Source organism: Malaclemys terrapin, chromosome 14, assembly GCF_027887155.1.
Source record: "Malaclemys terrapin pileata isolate rMalTer1 chromosome 14, rMalTer1.hap1, whole genome shotgun sequence".
Lineage (NCBI taxonomy): Eukaryota > Metazoa > Chordata > Testudines > Emydidae > Malaclemys > Malaclemys terrapin.
Genome location: NC_071518.1, coordinates 38,461,082 through 38,473,695, shown reverse-complemented (window position 1 = coordinate 38,473,695; position 12,614 = coordinate 38,461,082). Strand labels below are relative to the sequence as shown.

Below are 12,614 nucleotides of genomic sequence, written 5' to 3'. Positions count from 1 at the left end.
TTAAGCTGCGAGTCACAAAAGCCAGCATGCGAGGCGGGGAGCTGCCTAAGCTAGCCAATGGGGCAGGTCAACAAGAGGGATGTGCGCTAAGCTCCGCCTCTTGAACCCCCGCTCACAGAGATAGGTGCCCGAATCCAGCTGCAGGCAGGCGTCTCTTTCTGCCACCGATGCACAGGTTGGGGTTAGGCGTCCGCACTGATTTCACAAGCAGCCAGTGGGGAGGATGACCTCCCACAGAGCTTTTAGCCCAGTGGGTAGGGTGCTCTCCTGGGACATGGGAGACTCCTGGTTCACATCCCCCCTCAGCCTGAGGAGAACAAGGGATTTGAAGCGTGCTCTGCTACCTCTCAAGGGGATGCCCTAGCCACAGGGCTCTAGGACATGCTGAGGGGGGAGGGTATTCCCCTAATCTCTGCTGTTGAAGCTATTGCACGGTGGGCTAAATAATTAAAGCATCCTTAGAGCAGGAGAAGTGGACTCGGGGTCTCTCGCATGCTGGGTGAGTCCACTAATCACCCGGTAAGAGCCATTTTCAGCATGGGCGGTGGGTGAACCACAGGCTCAGGGAGGCTAGCCCCTGGCCTAGCCCACCCCTTCTGCCTGAGGCCCCGACCCTCCCCCCACCGAAGCCCAGAGCCCCCCCCGCACTGCCAGCCCCAAGCTGCCTGAACACCTCCAGCCCCAGAGCACCGGGTGGCCCTCCCCTCCTCCCCAGCCCCGGACTTGGGTAGCCCCAGCCACCCCGAGTGCCAGCTGCCTTAGCTCCAGCCCCAGCAGGCTTCCTGGAAGAGAAGCAGCCTGCCTGGGCTGGGGCCACTAGTGGCAAGCAGGAGGGGGCTCAGGGTGGAGCATGGGCGGGGCCATGCAGGGCGGTTTGGAGAGGCACAACCTTCCCCAGCCTATTGTATGTGCCACCCGTGATTCTCATGGGTTGTCTTCTCTCCCTCGCTCCGGCCTACATCACTCCTTCGTTAGTTCTCCACCATGGAACAGCTTCAGCAGGAGAGACATATCCCATAGCTCAGTGGTTAGGGTGCTCGCCTCAAAGGTAGTAGATCCCTGTTCAAATCCTTTCCCCCTTTGATGCAGAGAGGGGACTTGGGGGGGGGGGCGCTCTCCCATCTCCACGGAGTGCCCTAACCCCTGGGTTAAAAATTATGAGGGAGATCCTCCTCCTTCCCCCAACCACCGTCCTAGCTGTTTTGTGTCAACTCACCTAAGGAGCCCAGTCCAGTAGCTGTACTCAGCAGGCATGTACCGGATTGTGTCCCGCACGCGAGTGAGGTTTGTGAATCGTCCTGGGGCTTCGGTGTCTGGATGCCTAGAAAGAGGGAGGCAGCAGTGTCCAGGCCCCGAGGCAGCTAGGGATCTTCTACTGCAAAGTTTAGTGAGTTTAGGTGGCTACAGGGTTCAGGGGGAGTTTTGTGAATCGCAGTGGAGCCTGAAACTGGGACTTGGTCACCGAAGTACTTTTGTGAATTTAAGCCTTTGTGCTGTACGTGCAGATACTTTATACCGATCAGTCATGCTGATATTTCCATAGATACAGACATCTTTCAGCAATACAGACGCTTCCAACAGCATACGTATTTTGTAAGAAAACTCAAATATGTTTCCGTATTCTGCTTAAAACGGAGTGTAGCATGATCCCACTACACCCTGTTGATACAGAACAAAGCATGTGAGGGTCCTGTGGCACCTTTAAGACTAACAGAAGTATTGGGAGCATAAGCTTTCGTGGGTAAGAACCTCACTTCTTCAGATGCAAGTGAAGAAGTGAGGTTCTTACCCACGAAAGCTTATGCTCCCAATACTTCTGTTAGTCTTAAAGGTGCCACAGGACCCTCTGTTGCTTTTTACAGATTCAGACTAACACGGCTACCCCTCTGATACAGAACAAAGCATGTCATTTCGACGTATCTCTGTCTGACTGGGCTGCCTTTGCCGAATCTTTCAGGTTCTCTGCAGGGCACTGCTCTTTGTGGAAGTGCTGTCATCAGTATGTACTGATTCTATTGTAGGTGACCAATGAAGTCAGGGAGTGATACCTGTGCTGAGAACTTGTTCCGGCTGTTGTACCTGTTAACAACTGCCCATCAGCTGTGAAATGTTAATCTGTATAGCCTTCCTGGCTACCTAATGTCCGTCTTCTCCACACAAGTTATGGACCCTTGTAGCTGCTGAGCAAAGGGCTAGGAAGCTCTCCTAAGGCCAGGCGACTTCCCTGGTTGCTGTGCAGTGCCACTGGGCAGCTCTTTTGGTTGGTGAGCAGCAGGACTGGGCCAGCGCACGGTGGAATTCTGCAGGCTAATTAGTGATCTGACACCTGCGGGATTTTTCTCTGCTTGTTTTTGTCCCACTCTCTGGTGTGGCTCACAACCAGGAGTGCCTACCTCAGGGCAAACAGTCAGAAACAGGGCAGACAGCCCAAACTGTTGGTGTGTTCCATAATTCGATTTCACAAAGCCAGTACCAAATGTGAACTCGTGGATCATTGTAACAGTCTTACCGTGGAGTCACAGACAGTCTCCTGAGACTCTCCAGTCTGTCTTGCTACCCAGACAAACTGGACTTAGTGATAATTGATCACTTACACCAAAAATCACACCACATTCAGGTTACTCCCAGTCCCAGGAGATCAATCACTTACCCCCCAGATTAGTTGGTACCTAGATCTTACACCACAGACAACACCTGTAGCCAATCTTGTAATAAGCTGTCTAAAGCCTTATTAGCTAGGAAAAAGGAATGAGAGTTATGTATAGGTTGAAGTAAGCAAACATACACCCAAATGAGTTACCATCTAAATCCTAAGAATGACAGAGTTGTAGTGTCTGTCAATTCAAAGTGTCTTTCAGGGCCGACCCAGGAGGCAGCTCCTGGAGATCTCTGGTTTCCGTTTAGAGTCTCTGGCCGTTCAGAGTTCAAACAGCCAAAAAAGATTCTGTTTCTTCTTGTCAGGGATTTTTATTCCCTTCCCCCAGAGTTCAAGTTGAAGGGACGAGTTCACATGCACGTCTCTCCTTCATGGGTGGGGGGAGCAATCAACAAAGTCTTTTGTCCTCTGATGCCCCACAATGGTTTGTCTGGTGTCTGTGGGCCTTCTTTTGCTCGGCAGGAGATAACACTTCCTGTGGCAAACCAGTATTTCACACTGGGTAATGTTTCTCTCCCAACTGGGGGATGCAGGGGTGGGGGGGGGCATTATAGTTTCAGAGCAAACATTTAAATATTACTTTATAACATGGGCTATAGAGATTATCAGTGAGATTAATGCATGCGGCAATTTACAAACATTCCATTGAGTCTAAACATGAAATACATTCTTATAAGTCTCAGACCTATTTTGAGCAGAACTAACATACACGTGCCCTGCTCTGGTCTCCAGCCACAAGCTTGTCAGTTCTTAGCTAATGCCTGCAGCCTGGGCCAGAGCTGGCATCTGGTCTGCCAGCGTCCGTTTTCTTTACAGTGGGGGTCAGCAACCTTTCAGAAGTGGTGTGCCGAGTCTTCATTTATTCACTCTAATTTAAGGTTTCACGTGCCAGTAATACATTTGAACGTTTTTAGAAGGTCTCTTTTTATAAGTCTATAATATATAACTAAACGATTGTTGTATGTAAAGTAAATAAGGTTTTTAAAATGTTTAAGAAGCTTCATTTAAAGTTAAATTAAAATGCAGAGCCCCCCGGACCAGTGGCCAGGACCCGGGCAGTGTGAGTCCCACTGAAAATCAGCTCGTGTGCCGCCTTCAGCACACATGCCATAGGTTGCCTACCCCTGCTTTACAGGGAAAGATTGTGGGTTGAATTTTGTGTGCCAACACAAACTTTTAATCCTGTAATCTGCTGGTTCTTCACGTCGAAATGGGAAAAAGGTGGGCAGTGGAAAGTGTGTGTGAGGGCAACAGAAACAGCAACAGTTTGCAACAGGCAGTTTCCCGTGTTGGCCTTGCCTTTTAAGGGAGATGATTGATGTACGAAATGTCTCTCTCTGTATTCTCAGCTAAAACTGAACCAGGTCCTACCTAAAACAGGAAGATTCAGAATAGTGTAAAGACATTTCCTTTCCTGGCTCAGCTAACGATGAAGCATGGTAATCTAGGGCCTGTAGCCTTCATTTTGAAGCAGAGGGCTAACGTCACGGGCCACATTTCTGCCACTGCTGGTCCTTTATTTAAAACGTCAGGATTGTCATGCTGTTCGTTAGCAGAGTCAATTAGGAAGCCAGAAGATGGGTTCTTGAAGTTTTGTGCTTGATAAGGAAGCTGGCGGGAAGATGCTACCCTTTATCTATCTGAAAAGCCTCACGTTTGCCTTGGGTTTAATGATGTTTTTCTTCATAAAATCAATGTGCTCCCAATGTACTGAGGCCTAGTCATATCAGTGAGATGGGGCATTGTGTCCATAGCCGAATCTCCCCACGCGGAACGGAGTTCACTTTTGTTTGATTTTAGTTAGAGGGTCTTGGAATCATAGAATCTTACAAACGTCAGGGCTGGAAGGGACCTTGAGAAGTCATCTAGTCTGTCCCGTTGTGCTGAGGTAGGAGAAGGTGCACCTAGACCAGTGGCTTTAAAACCGTGGGTCGTGACCCAGAACTGGGTCGTGGAATGGAAGGGACTAGGTCACGGCGCCTCTGGCCAGCACCGCTGACCAGGCCATTAAAAGTCCCGTCGGCGGTGCTGCCCGGCTAAGGCAGGCTAGTTCCTACCTGTTCCGACACTGCGCTGCGCCCCGGAAGCGGCCAGCAGCAGGTCCGGGTCCTAGGCGGGGAGGCCACAGGGCTCCCCTTGCTGCTCCTGCCCCAAGCACCAGCTCCACACTCCCATTGGCCGGTTGCCGGCCAATGGGAGCTGGGGGGACAGTGCACACGGGCGAGAGCCGCGCAGAGCCACTTGTGTGCTTCCACCTAGGAGCCAGACCCACTGCTGGTCACTTCTGGGGCGCAGCGCGGTCTGCGGTGCCAGGACAGGCAGGAAGCCTGCCTCTGCACCCCCGCTGCACTGCTGACCGGGAGCCGGTCGAGGTAAGCCCGTGTCCCAATCCCCAGCCCTGAGCTCACCCCAAATCCAGAGCCCCCTCCTGCACCCCAAACCCTTCAGCCCCAGCCCAGAGCCCTCATCCCTCCCACCCACCAACCCCCTGGCCCAGCCCAGAGCCCCCTTAAGCCCAGAGCCCCCTCCTGCAACCCAAACCCCTCATTCCTGGCCCCACCCCAGAGCCTGCACCCCCAGCCCAAACCCCTGCCCCCCCTCCCGCACCCCAACTCCCTGCCCCATCCCAGAGCCCCCTCCCACAACCTGAATCCCTCATTCCTGGCTCCACCCCACAGCCCTCACCCCCGCACCCCTACCCTCTGCCCCAGCCTTGAGCCCCTCCCACACTCCAAACCCCTCATCCCCAGCTCCGTTGGGTCGTGGGCATCAACAATTTTCTTCAACTGGGTCGCCAGAAAAAAACCCACTGGCCTAGACCATCCCTGACAGGTATTTCTCTAACCAGTTCTTAAAAACCTCCAGTGATGGGGATTCCACAGCCTCCCTTGGAAGCCTGTTCTGGAGCTACGCCACCCTGAGAGTTAAAAAGTTTTTTTTACTAAATAACCTAAATCTCCCTGGCTGCAGTTTAAGCCCATTACTTCTTGTCGTACCTTCAGTAGACATGGAGAAAATTGATCACCGTCCTCTTTTATAACATACGTAACGGATTTGAAGACTCTCAGGTCCCGTGTCCGTCGTCTTTTCTCCAAACGAAACATGCCCAGTGTTTTTACCCTTTCCTTATAAGTCAGGTTTTGTCATTTTTGTTGCTCTCCTCTAGACTCTCCCCAGTTTGTCCGCATCTTTCCGAAAGTGTGGTGGGCAAAACTGGACACAGGATCCAGGTGACACCTCGCCAGTGCGGCCTAGAGGGGGCAATTACCGCGTGTCTTACGTTCCACACTCCTGTTAATACACCCCGGAATGATATTGGCTGTTTTCCCAACTGCCTCACATTGACTCATATTCAATTTGCGATCCACTGTAACCCCCAGATGGTTTTCAGCAGAACTACACCTAGCCAGCTATTCTCCAGTGTGTAGTGGTGCCTTTGGGTTTTCCTTCCTCGGTGTAGTACTTTGCACTTGTCTATTGAATTTCATGCTGTTGCTTTCTGATCAATCCTCTCATTTGTTAAGGTCCTTTTGAATTCTGATCCTGCCCTCCAAAGTTCTTGGGACCTCTCCTAGCGTGGGGTCATCTTATTAGTGCAAATGTAAACAAAGAGATTAGAGAGACAGAACTCTGTGTAAACTCGAAAGCTCGTCTCTTTCACCAGCAGAAGTTGGTCCAAAAAAAATACTGCCTCACCCAACTTGTCTCTCTAATATCCTGGGACCAACACGGCTACAACACCTCTGCAAGCAAGAGCCCAAAAACCGACTGGGAGCGATGGGAAGTTTCCTTTGCCAGCCTCTTGCCTGCCCTTCCCTTTCTAACCTCTTGTGAGCCAGTCCCTCCTTCTGCCTCGTTCAACCTGCGAGTCAGAATTCGGTCTGGTCAAAATTGTTCTGTTAACTTTTTCCAACTGATCATTGAGCTTCTGACTAAACAACAACAGTTGCGGAAAGTGTCTGCTTTTCTTGGAAATACTCCATTTTCCGTCAGGAGCACGGCCCTCAGCTGGGTCTGCTCAGTTCTCCTGACACCCTAGGCAGCCTGATGGACCACCCTGCCTGATTGGCGGAAGAAGCCAGCAGGCCGGTTCTTAAACCTAGCTTGCTGGCTGTTCAATGCACATGCCCACCGACTCTCTGCCTTCCTGTGCTTGTCTCCCCAAGCCCTGCTCCTGCTTTGCTCCTCCGCGGCTCCAGCCCACATCCTGCCCTGCACCCAGCCGTGTTCCCATCCTGTTCCAGCCTTGGTCCTGCCTCAGAACCAGCCCTGATCCTGCCTTCCTGACTTCTGGTAATCCAGTTCTGACTCTCGGCTCTGATTCCTGACTCCACCTGCACCGGTGGCTCTGGCATTTGGATTCTGACTCTGATTCTGATCTTTGGCCCTGCTTCCTGGGTCTGGCCCTGTCTCAACCCTGGGCGCTGGTGTTCAGATGCCGACCACTAGGCCTGACTCCTGCTCTGACCACTAGGCCTGGCCACCGACAGTCCAGTCTTCTGACATTTTCTTTTCTGGAAAAATTAAAAAATTTCAGTCTCTGACAGTTTTTGGATGAAATTTTATTAGTTTTTCAATGAAAATTTAAAAATTTCCACAGAAACCTCCCCACTTTCTGATTCTCTGTAATCATAATTCCAATTTTACAGTCTCACCGTGTGTTCTCAGAAATTATTGGGTTGTCAGAACGTTAGCGTCATGACCCTATTATGCAAGCAGGTAGGAGGAGGAGAAGAAGGGCGGTGGTGGGGAACCTATTAAACGTAAATGTTCAGTGCCACCAGCTGTCTGGAAATGATGGTTCATCTTCTCCCACCTGCACTGTCCAGCAGAGACACCAGTCAAATTCCAGGATGTCTGTACAGCTGTGATCTATGTCTCTCGCCCCCTCCCTGCCCCTCCCCAGTGATCTCCAGTTTTTACTAGTAATTCTTAGCTAGTTGTGCTGTTCTGGCCTTTAGCTGACATTTGTCAGTGGTCAAATGAAAAGGGGTAAACAAAAGATTCAGGAAAGCTTAGAAGGTGCTATTGTTAAAATTGCATCCCACTCATACAAGGGAGCCCAAGGGGGTGGGGTGAGGAGAGATCCTTCTTGAGCATAAGGAAAAGTCTGTGTTTCCTTGCCCAGAGATCTCCACTGCGGTTATGGCCCTTACATTTGCAGAATCCTGAATTGGGCCTCTGCACATTGGCCTTTAATTTCTCAATCAAAAGAAAGACCAAGGACTGACTCAGTTAAGGGGAAGCACCTCTAGAACTCAAGACATCAGGCTTGGACAACCTCTTCCACCTTTCGCAGAGAGCTGATGCAGAAGTGTATTCTTCGAGCTGGCTCTCAAGCCATTAATGCAGAATCCAGTTCAGCCTATGGGGTAGAAATGGGAGACCGTTAAAGCAATCTGCCGCGCCATTCGCTGGAGTTCATCATCCCCTGCGTTTTCCAGTGATTGCCTACTTTGTCTGCTGCTCACTTTGGGTGTTATGTCCTTAAAGGTCGTTGGAGAATACGGTTACAGAGTTCTCCTGTCAAAGGCTTGCTGGTCAATTGCATTCATTCTGGACAGATTGCAGCTGAAGCCATACCGAAAAAATGTGTGTGTTGCTGTCAGGGGGTTTCACTCACCACCAGGGCGCCTCCTCCTGGCTGCTCTGGGGATAAACTCTTTCCAGGTGCTGCACCCTCCTCCGGCAGTCCCTTCACCCGTCTTCTCTCGCCCTGTTGCACCTCTTGCCCCAGGAGCTGCAGCTTCCTGCTCATGACTTGGCCCTCCACCCAGGTCGCTATCGTCCTCCCCTTCGGGGGTATCAAAGTCTTCCAAGGTGAATTGTCCCAGGCGGTCCGTTCGCTGCTGTCTGGTCCGCACAGCTTCCCTGGTGGCTGGTAGAGAAACCTGTGCCCACCCTCTACACCAGGTTCCAGCTCAGGGCCCCTCTCAGTAGCCAAGGTCTGCTCTACCCCATACGTCGCTGCTTTTCCTACCTTCCTGGCTCTCCTCCTGCTCTGGGTTTGCCAGGCCAGACGCCCTCCTCCCAGGGAGTAGCTGTAGGCTACCTAGCTGTATAGCCCCAAACACACCTCCCTTCTCCCAGGGAGTGACTGCATTCTACGTCCCTGCAGCCCCCCGGCTGCTTTCAGCCCCTGGGCTGTAGACAGGCCCCTCCTGTTCTGTCCAGCTGACCCTGTCTAATTAATCCCTGCTCCCTGGCTCCTCCTCCAGGTGCAGCCTGGGCAGTTAATTGCGCCCCCCCCCCCCCGGCCACTTTAACCTTTCCAGTCTTGTGTGGGCTGGACACCCATCACAGTTGCTTATAATTTTACTTCTGGTATTTTGGCTTTACCAGTCCAGAACCTCTCACAACTTAGCTTGGGCAAAGGCTTCCCTATAGCCTGTTATTGGAAGAGCTCCTATTATTAGAACATTTGCTAAAATACAAAGCCTTCCCTGCTCCCCAAACCAAGCCATGATTTGGTTAGTGACCCCACTATTCACATAGTCCGTTTTCTTTACTCCTGTCTTAGCATTTTGGGCCTGTCTCTAACCTCCCTGTGGAATGCTCTCCTACTTGGAGACCTCCTGCTGGAGCAGGGAGAGAGATTGAGGCCACAGCTGCCAGGAGATCCTTGAATTTGGTGCTTCTGTCCATTAACACTAGTGGCTGGAGGCGAGTCCTTGGTGCTGGGCTGGGAGCAGTTAAGTAAAGAACACACATTTGCTGGCATGATGGGGGAAATGCTACTTTTCAGTTAGGGACCGTGCCCGGTATGAAAGGCAGCTTTTTTACTGCATCCAGGTAACCTGACTCTGTGCAGTGTTTCCCAGGGCCAGCAGCTTGGAGAGTCCGTTCCCTTTAGAGCGGACCCTCACCAACAGATATAACTGCCTGCCCCTTCGAGGGAGACTGTGCCCTCCAGTTTGCAATTGCAACTATCTTTGAAGAAGGCATTGCAATCTCTTGTGTTGAAATAAAACGAATGGTACATACTCCTAAGCAATCCATCCAGCTCGTAAGAGATCTGTGCTCTGTTCTCTGTTACAGGACATGGTTCCTCATTGTATTCATGGAGTTCTGCTGCTTGTTGAAAGAGATCTCACTTTTCGGATGGAGAAGCCAACAGCGGTGCAGGTAATGGAAGCATTCATGCAGGAACTCCTGGAGAGCTCCTGATACTTGTGTTAACCCTCTGAACAGTGAGCTGTCTGTGCACTAATGTACGTTTATTCTCACGTAATGTCTGTAGTGCTGCTGTGTGTTTTATGGTTATGGTCTCTCTTTCCGGTGTGATATTTAAGGGGCTGTACGTTTTTATGAATTGAGTAGATCTTTTATTGCCAAGTCCATCACTCACACCTATGCCCATGAATGTCAGGATACCAGAATGCTCTTTGATAGGACTCTAGCAGGAAGGATACAGCGGGGAGTCGTGCACAATGAACACTGACCTGAGAACTTTTCAGGCCCTGTTGTCAACAATGGGCTAAATCCCTGACTGGGGCAGCATAATTGTTGTGCTCAGCTGAGCACTCCTGCAAGGGGAAGAGGGCACACCAAGGATGGGGAACATCAACACCCTTTTCAGTGGTGGAGTGTCTGTTCTCTTCCCTGCCAGTTCTGACTGCCCGAGCTGTGGGGAATCGTCAGACGTAGGGCCTGGAAGTCCTGGCTGATGATGACTTTGTTTCAGAGCTGTTGTCTGGCTTTGGTGTCTCTGGGGGGTGCTACCTCCCCAGCTGGCACTCATGTTGGGATGTCTGGGAAGGCACTTCCTCCACTAATGCCACTCCCCCTAAGTCCCAAGAGGAAATACAGGCCCCTTCTGTGGTCACTGGGCCCAGCTGGACTGCCCCGTGGCTTCCCTGAGACTTTGACCTGGGCGTGGGCTGAGTGAGAACTTTAGGAAAAGGCCCCATGACTTCATCACACGGAGGTAGAAAATGAGTAATTTTAATGGCCAAGTCATGTTCTCAGCCCCAAGTCACGGGCTGACGCTGGAATCACGGGGTGGAATTCTCTGGCTGTGTTATGCAGGAGGTCAGACTAGGGGTTCTCACCACAAATTTTTTGGTGGCCTCAGAGTGCAGCCACCAACTCTTGCTAGTGGCCACTCTGACAATTTTTCCTAAAATATTTAATTAACTTTAGGAAAAGCAAATAAATATGCCCATATACTTGTCCAGATCATTGTAATTTATTTATGTCGGGTTTTTTCAGACTCAGTAATAAAAATAATGTACAGTTGTCTCTATTCTTTACTGGACCTAAACAGAATAGAAACACAAATAAGGTGCTTTGCATGTTCTTGCCTTTTTGTTGTTGTTTCTTTTGCTTTTTTGGTTGCGCTTTTTTTTTCTTCTCAGACTTGCTAGCTGGTAAGTCTTCTGCTGTGAAAAGTGATATTTGTATGTCTGTTAATATCACTTTTCACAGCAGACTTACTCAGCCTCGGCAAGCCCGGGGGCAAGTTTAAGTCCTGAATGGGGAGGCGGGCAGGGAGGCAGCAGGGCCCAGGGACAATGGTGGGGTGGTGAGCCTGAGGCCGGAGCCTGGAACCGGAGCCTGCCACCACGTGGACGGAGCACGAAGCCCCGTTGCCGAAGCCTCCCCTACCCCTGGGAAAGTGGGGAACTCACCAGCTGCTTGCACCTCCAGAGTTTTTCTTTCTGGAGGGGGGCAGGGCCCAGCCGTTGCTGGTGGCCCTGGGAGAGGGGCCACTGCTTTGCAGCCCCTCATCACAGCCCAGGTGACTGTGGCCGCAAGGAAAGGCCCTGGTGGCTGCACGCGGCTGCCGTTGAGAAACGCTGGACTAGATGCAGCCCCTCCTGGCCTTGAACTCTATGGCGGAGGCGCTGTTCTGTGACTCCAGGAAGATCAGCACAGAAAGGTCCAACACAGAGGGAGGGGCATGTTAACGGAGTAGTTTAATATATTACTGATGGTTGCAAAATGTAAACCTCAAAACGTAGAAGATGCACAACGTGGCTGAGTCAGTGTGGCTGTTGGAAGCTTAACTTCTGCGTCCCCTGCTCACCCGTAGTTCTGACTATGCAACGGCAGTGTGACTTCAGTGAGTTAAAACTGATAGAGCAGCCTCCAAAAGTATATTATTTGTAGGGTGGTAGCATCTAGAGGGCCCAGTCAGGGGTGGGGCTCTGTCACCAGAGTTCCTTCCCCAGGAACCCCCTAAGGCTCTGGGCAGGGCCTAAGCACTCACCCGAGCCACTGCTCTGTGACGTCTGGACATTTTTCCCACTGCAGTTCTGAGAGCCGTCTAGTTGGGCCCCGGGTAGTCGGCCCCTTCTGAGGTTGTCAGAGAACAGAACAACAAGGGAAATAACGCAAAGGAATCAGCCCAAAGTTGGGCTTAGGCTCTCTTCCTTTGGAGGGTGCTCGTTGGGCTGCAGTCCTAAACTGACTTCACAGTAATAGAGGGGAATGGTTCCCTCTCAAGGTGAGTCAGCATTGGGGTCTCCTTCCCCTCGGGGAGGGTTCATTGAGGAGCTCCTGCCTTCAGCCAGCCCTCTCTCCAGGAGCTGGGGACTGGAGGTCAAGTCAGGTCAGGTCTGGTCTGCCCTCCTCCCTGGTCTGCCATCAGCTGAGCTGGGTTTCTCCCTTTTAAGCTCTCACAAGTGTGATGGGGCGGAGCCCACATTATCCTGTTAACCTGTGTTGCCCAGCATGGGGTTTGCTGCATACCCCTTCACAGGCCCCTTGGGCTGGACACTGTAGATACATGCTATAGCAGGACAATCTCTGCTCCAAAGAGCTCACCATCTGAGGGTATGTCTACACTACGAAATTAGTTCGAATTTATAGAAGCCGGTTTTATTGAAATCGGTTGTATACAGCCGATTGTGTATGTCCACACAATAAAATGCTCTAGGTGCTCTAGTCGGCAGACCGCGTCCACAGTACGAGGCTAGCGTCGACTTCCGGAGCATTGCACTATGGGTAGCTATCC

General features: G+C 51.3%; 1 protein-coding gene across 1 annotated transcript in view; it reads left to right on the top strand.

The window, feature by feature from the left end:
- The window catches only part of PLEKHG4 (pleckstrin homology and RhoGEF domain containing G4), a 164,157-nt gene that overhangs the window by 61,877 nt on the left and 89,666 nt on the right, over positions 1–12,614 (top strand). Inside the window, 1 exon segment of the mRNA XM_054049240.1 lies at positions 9,695–9,781. Within this exon segment, the coding sequence (XP_053905215.1) occupies positions 9,695–9,781 (87 nt within the window).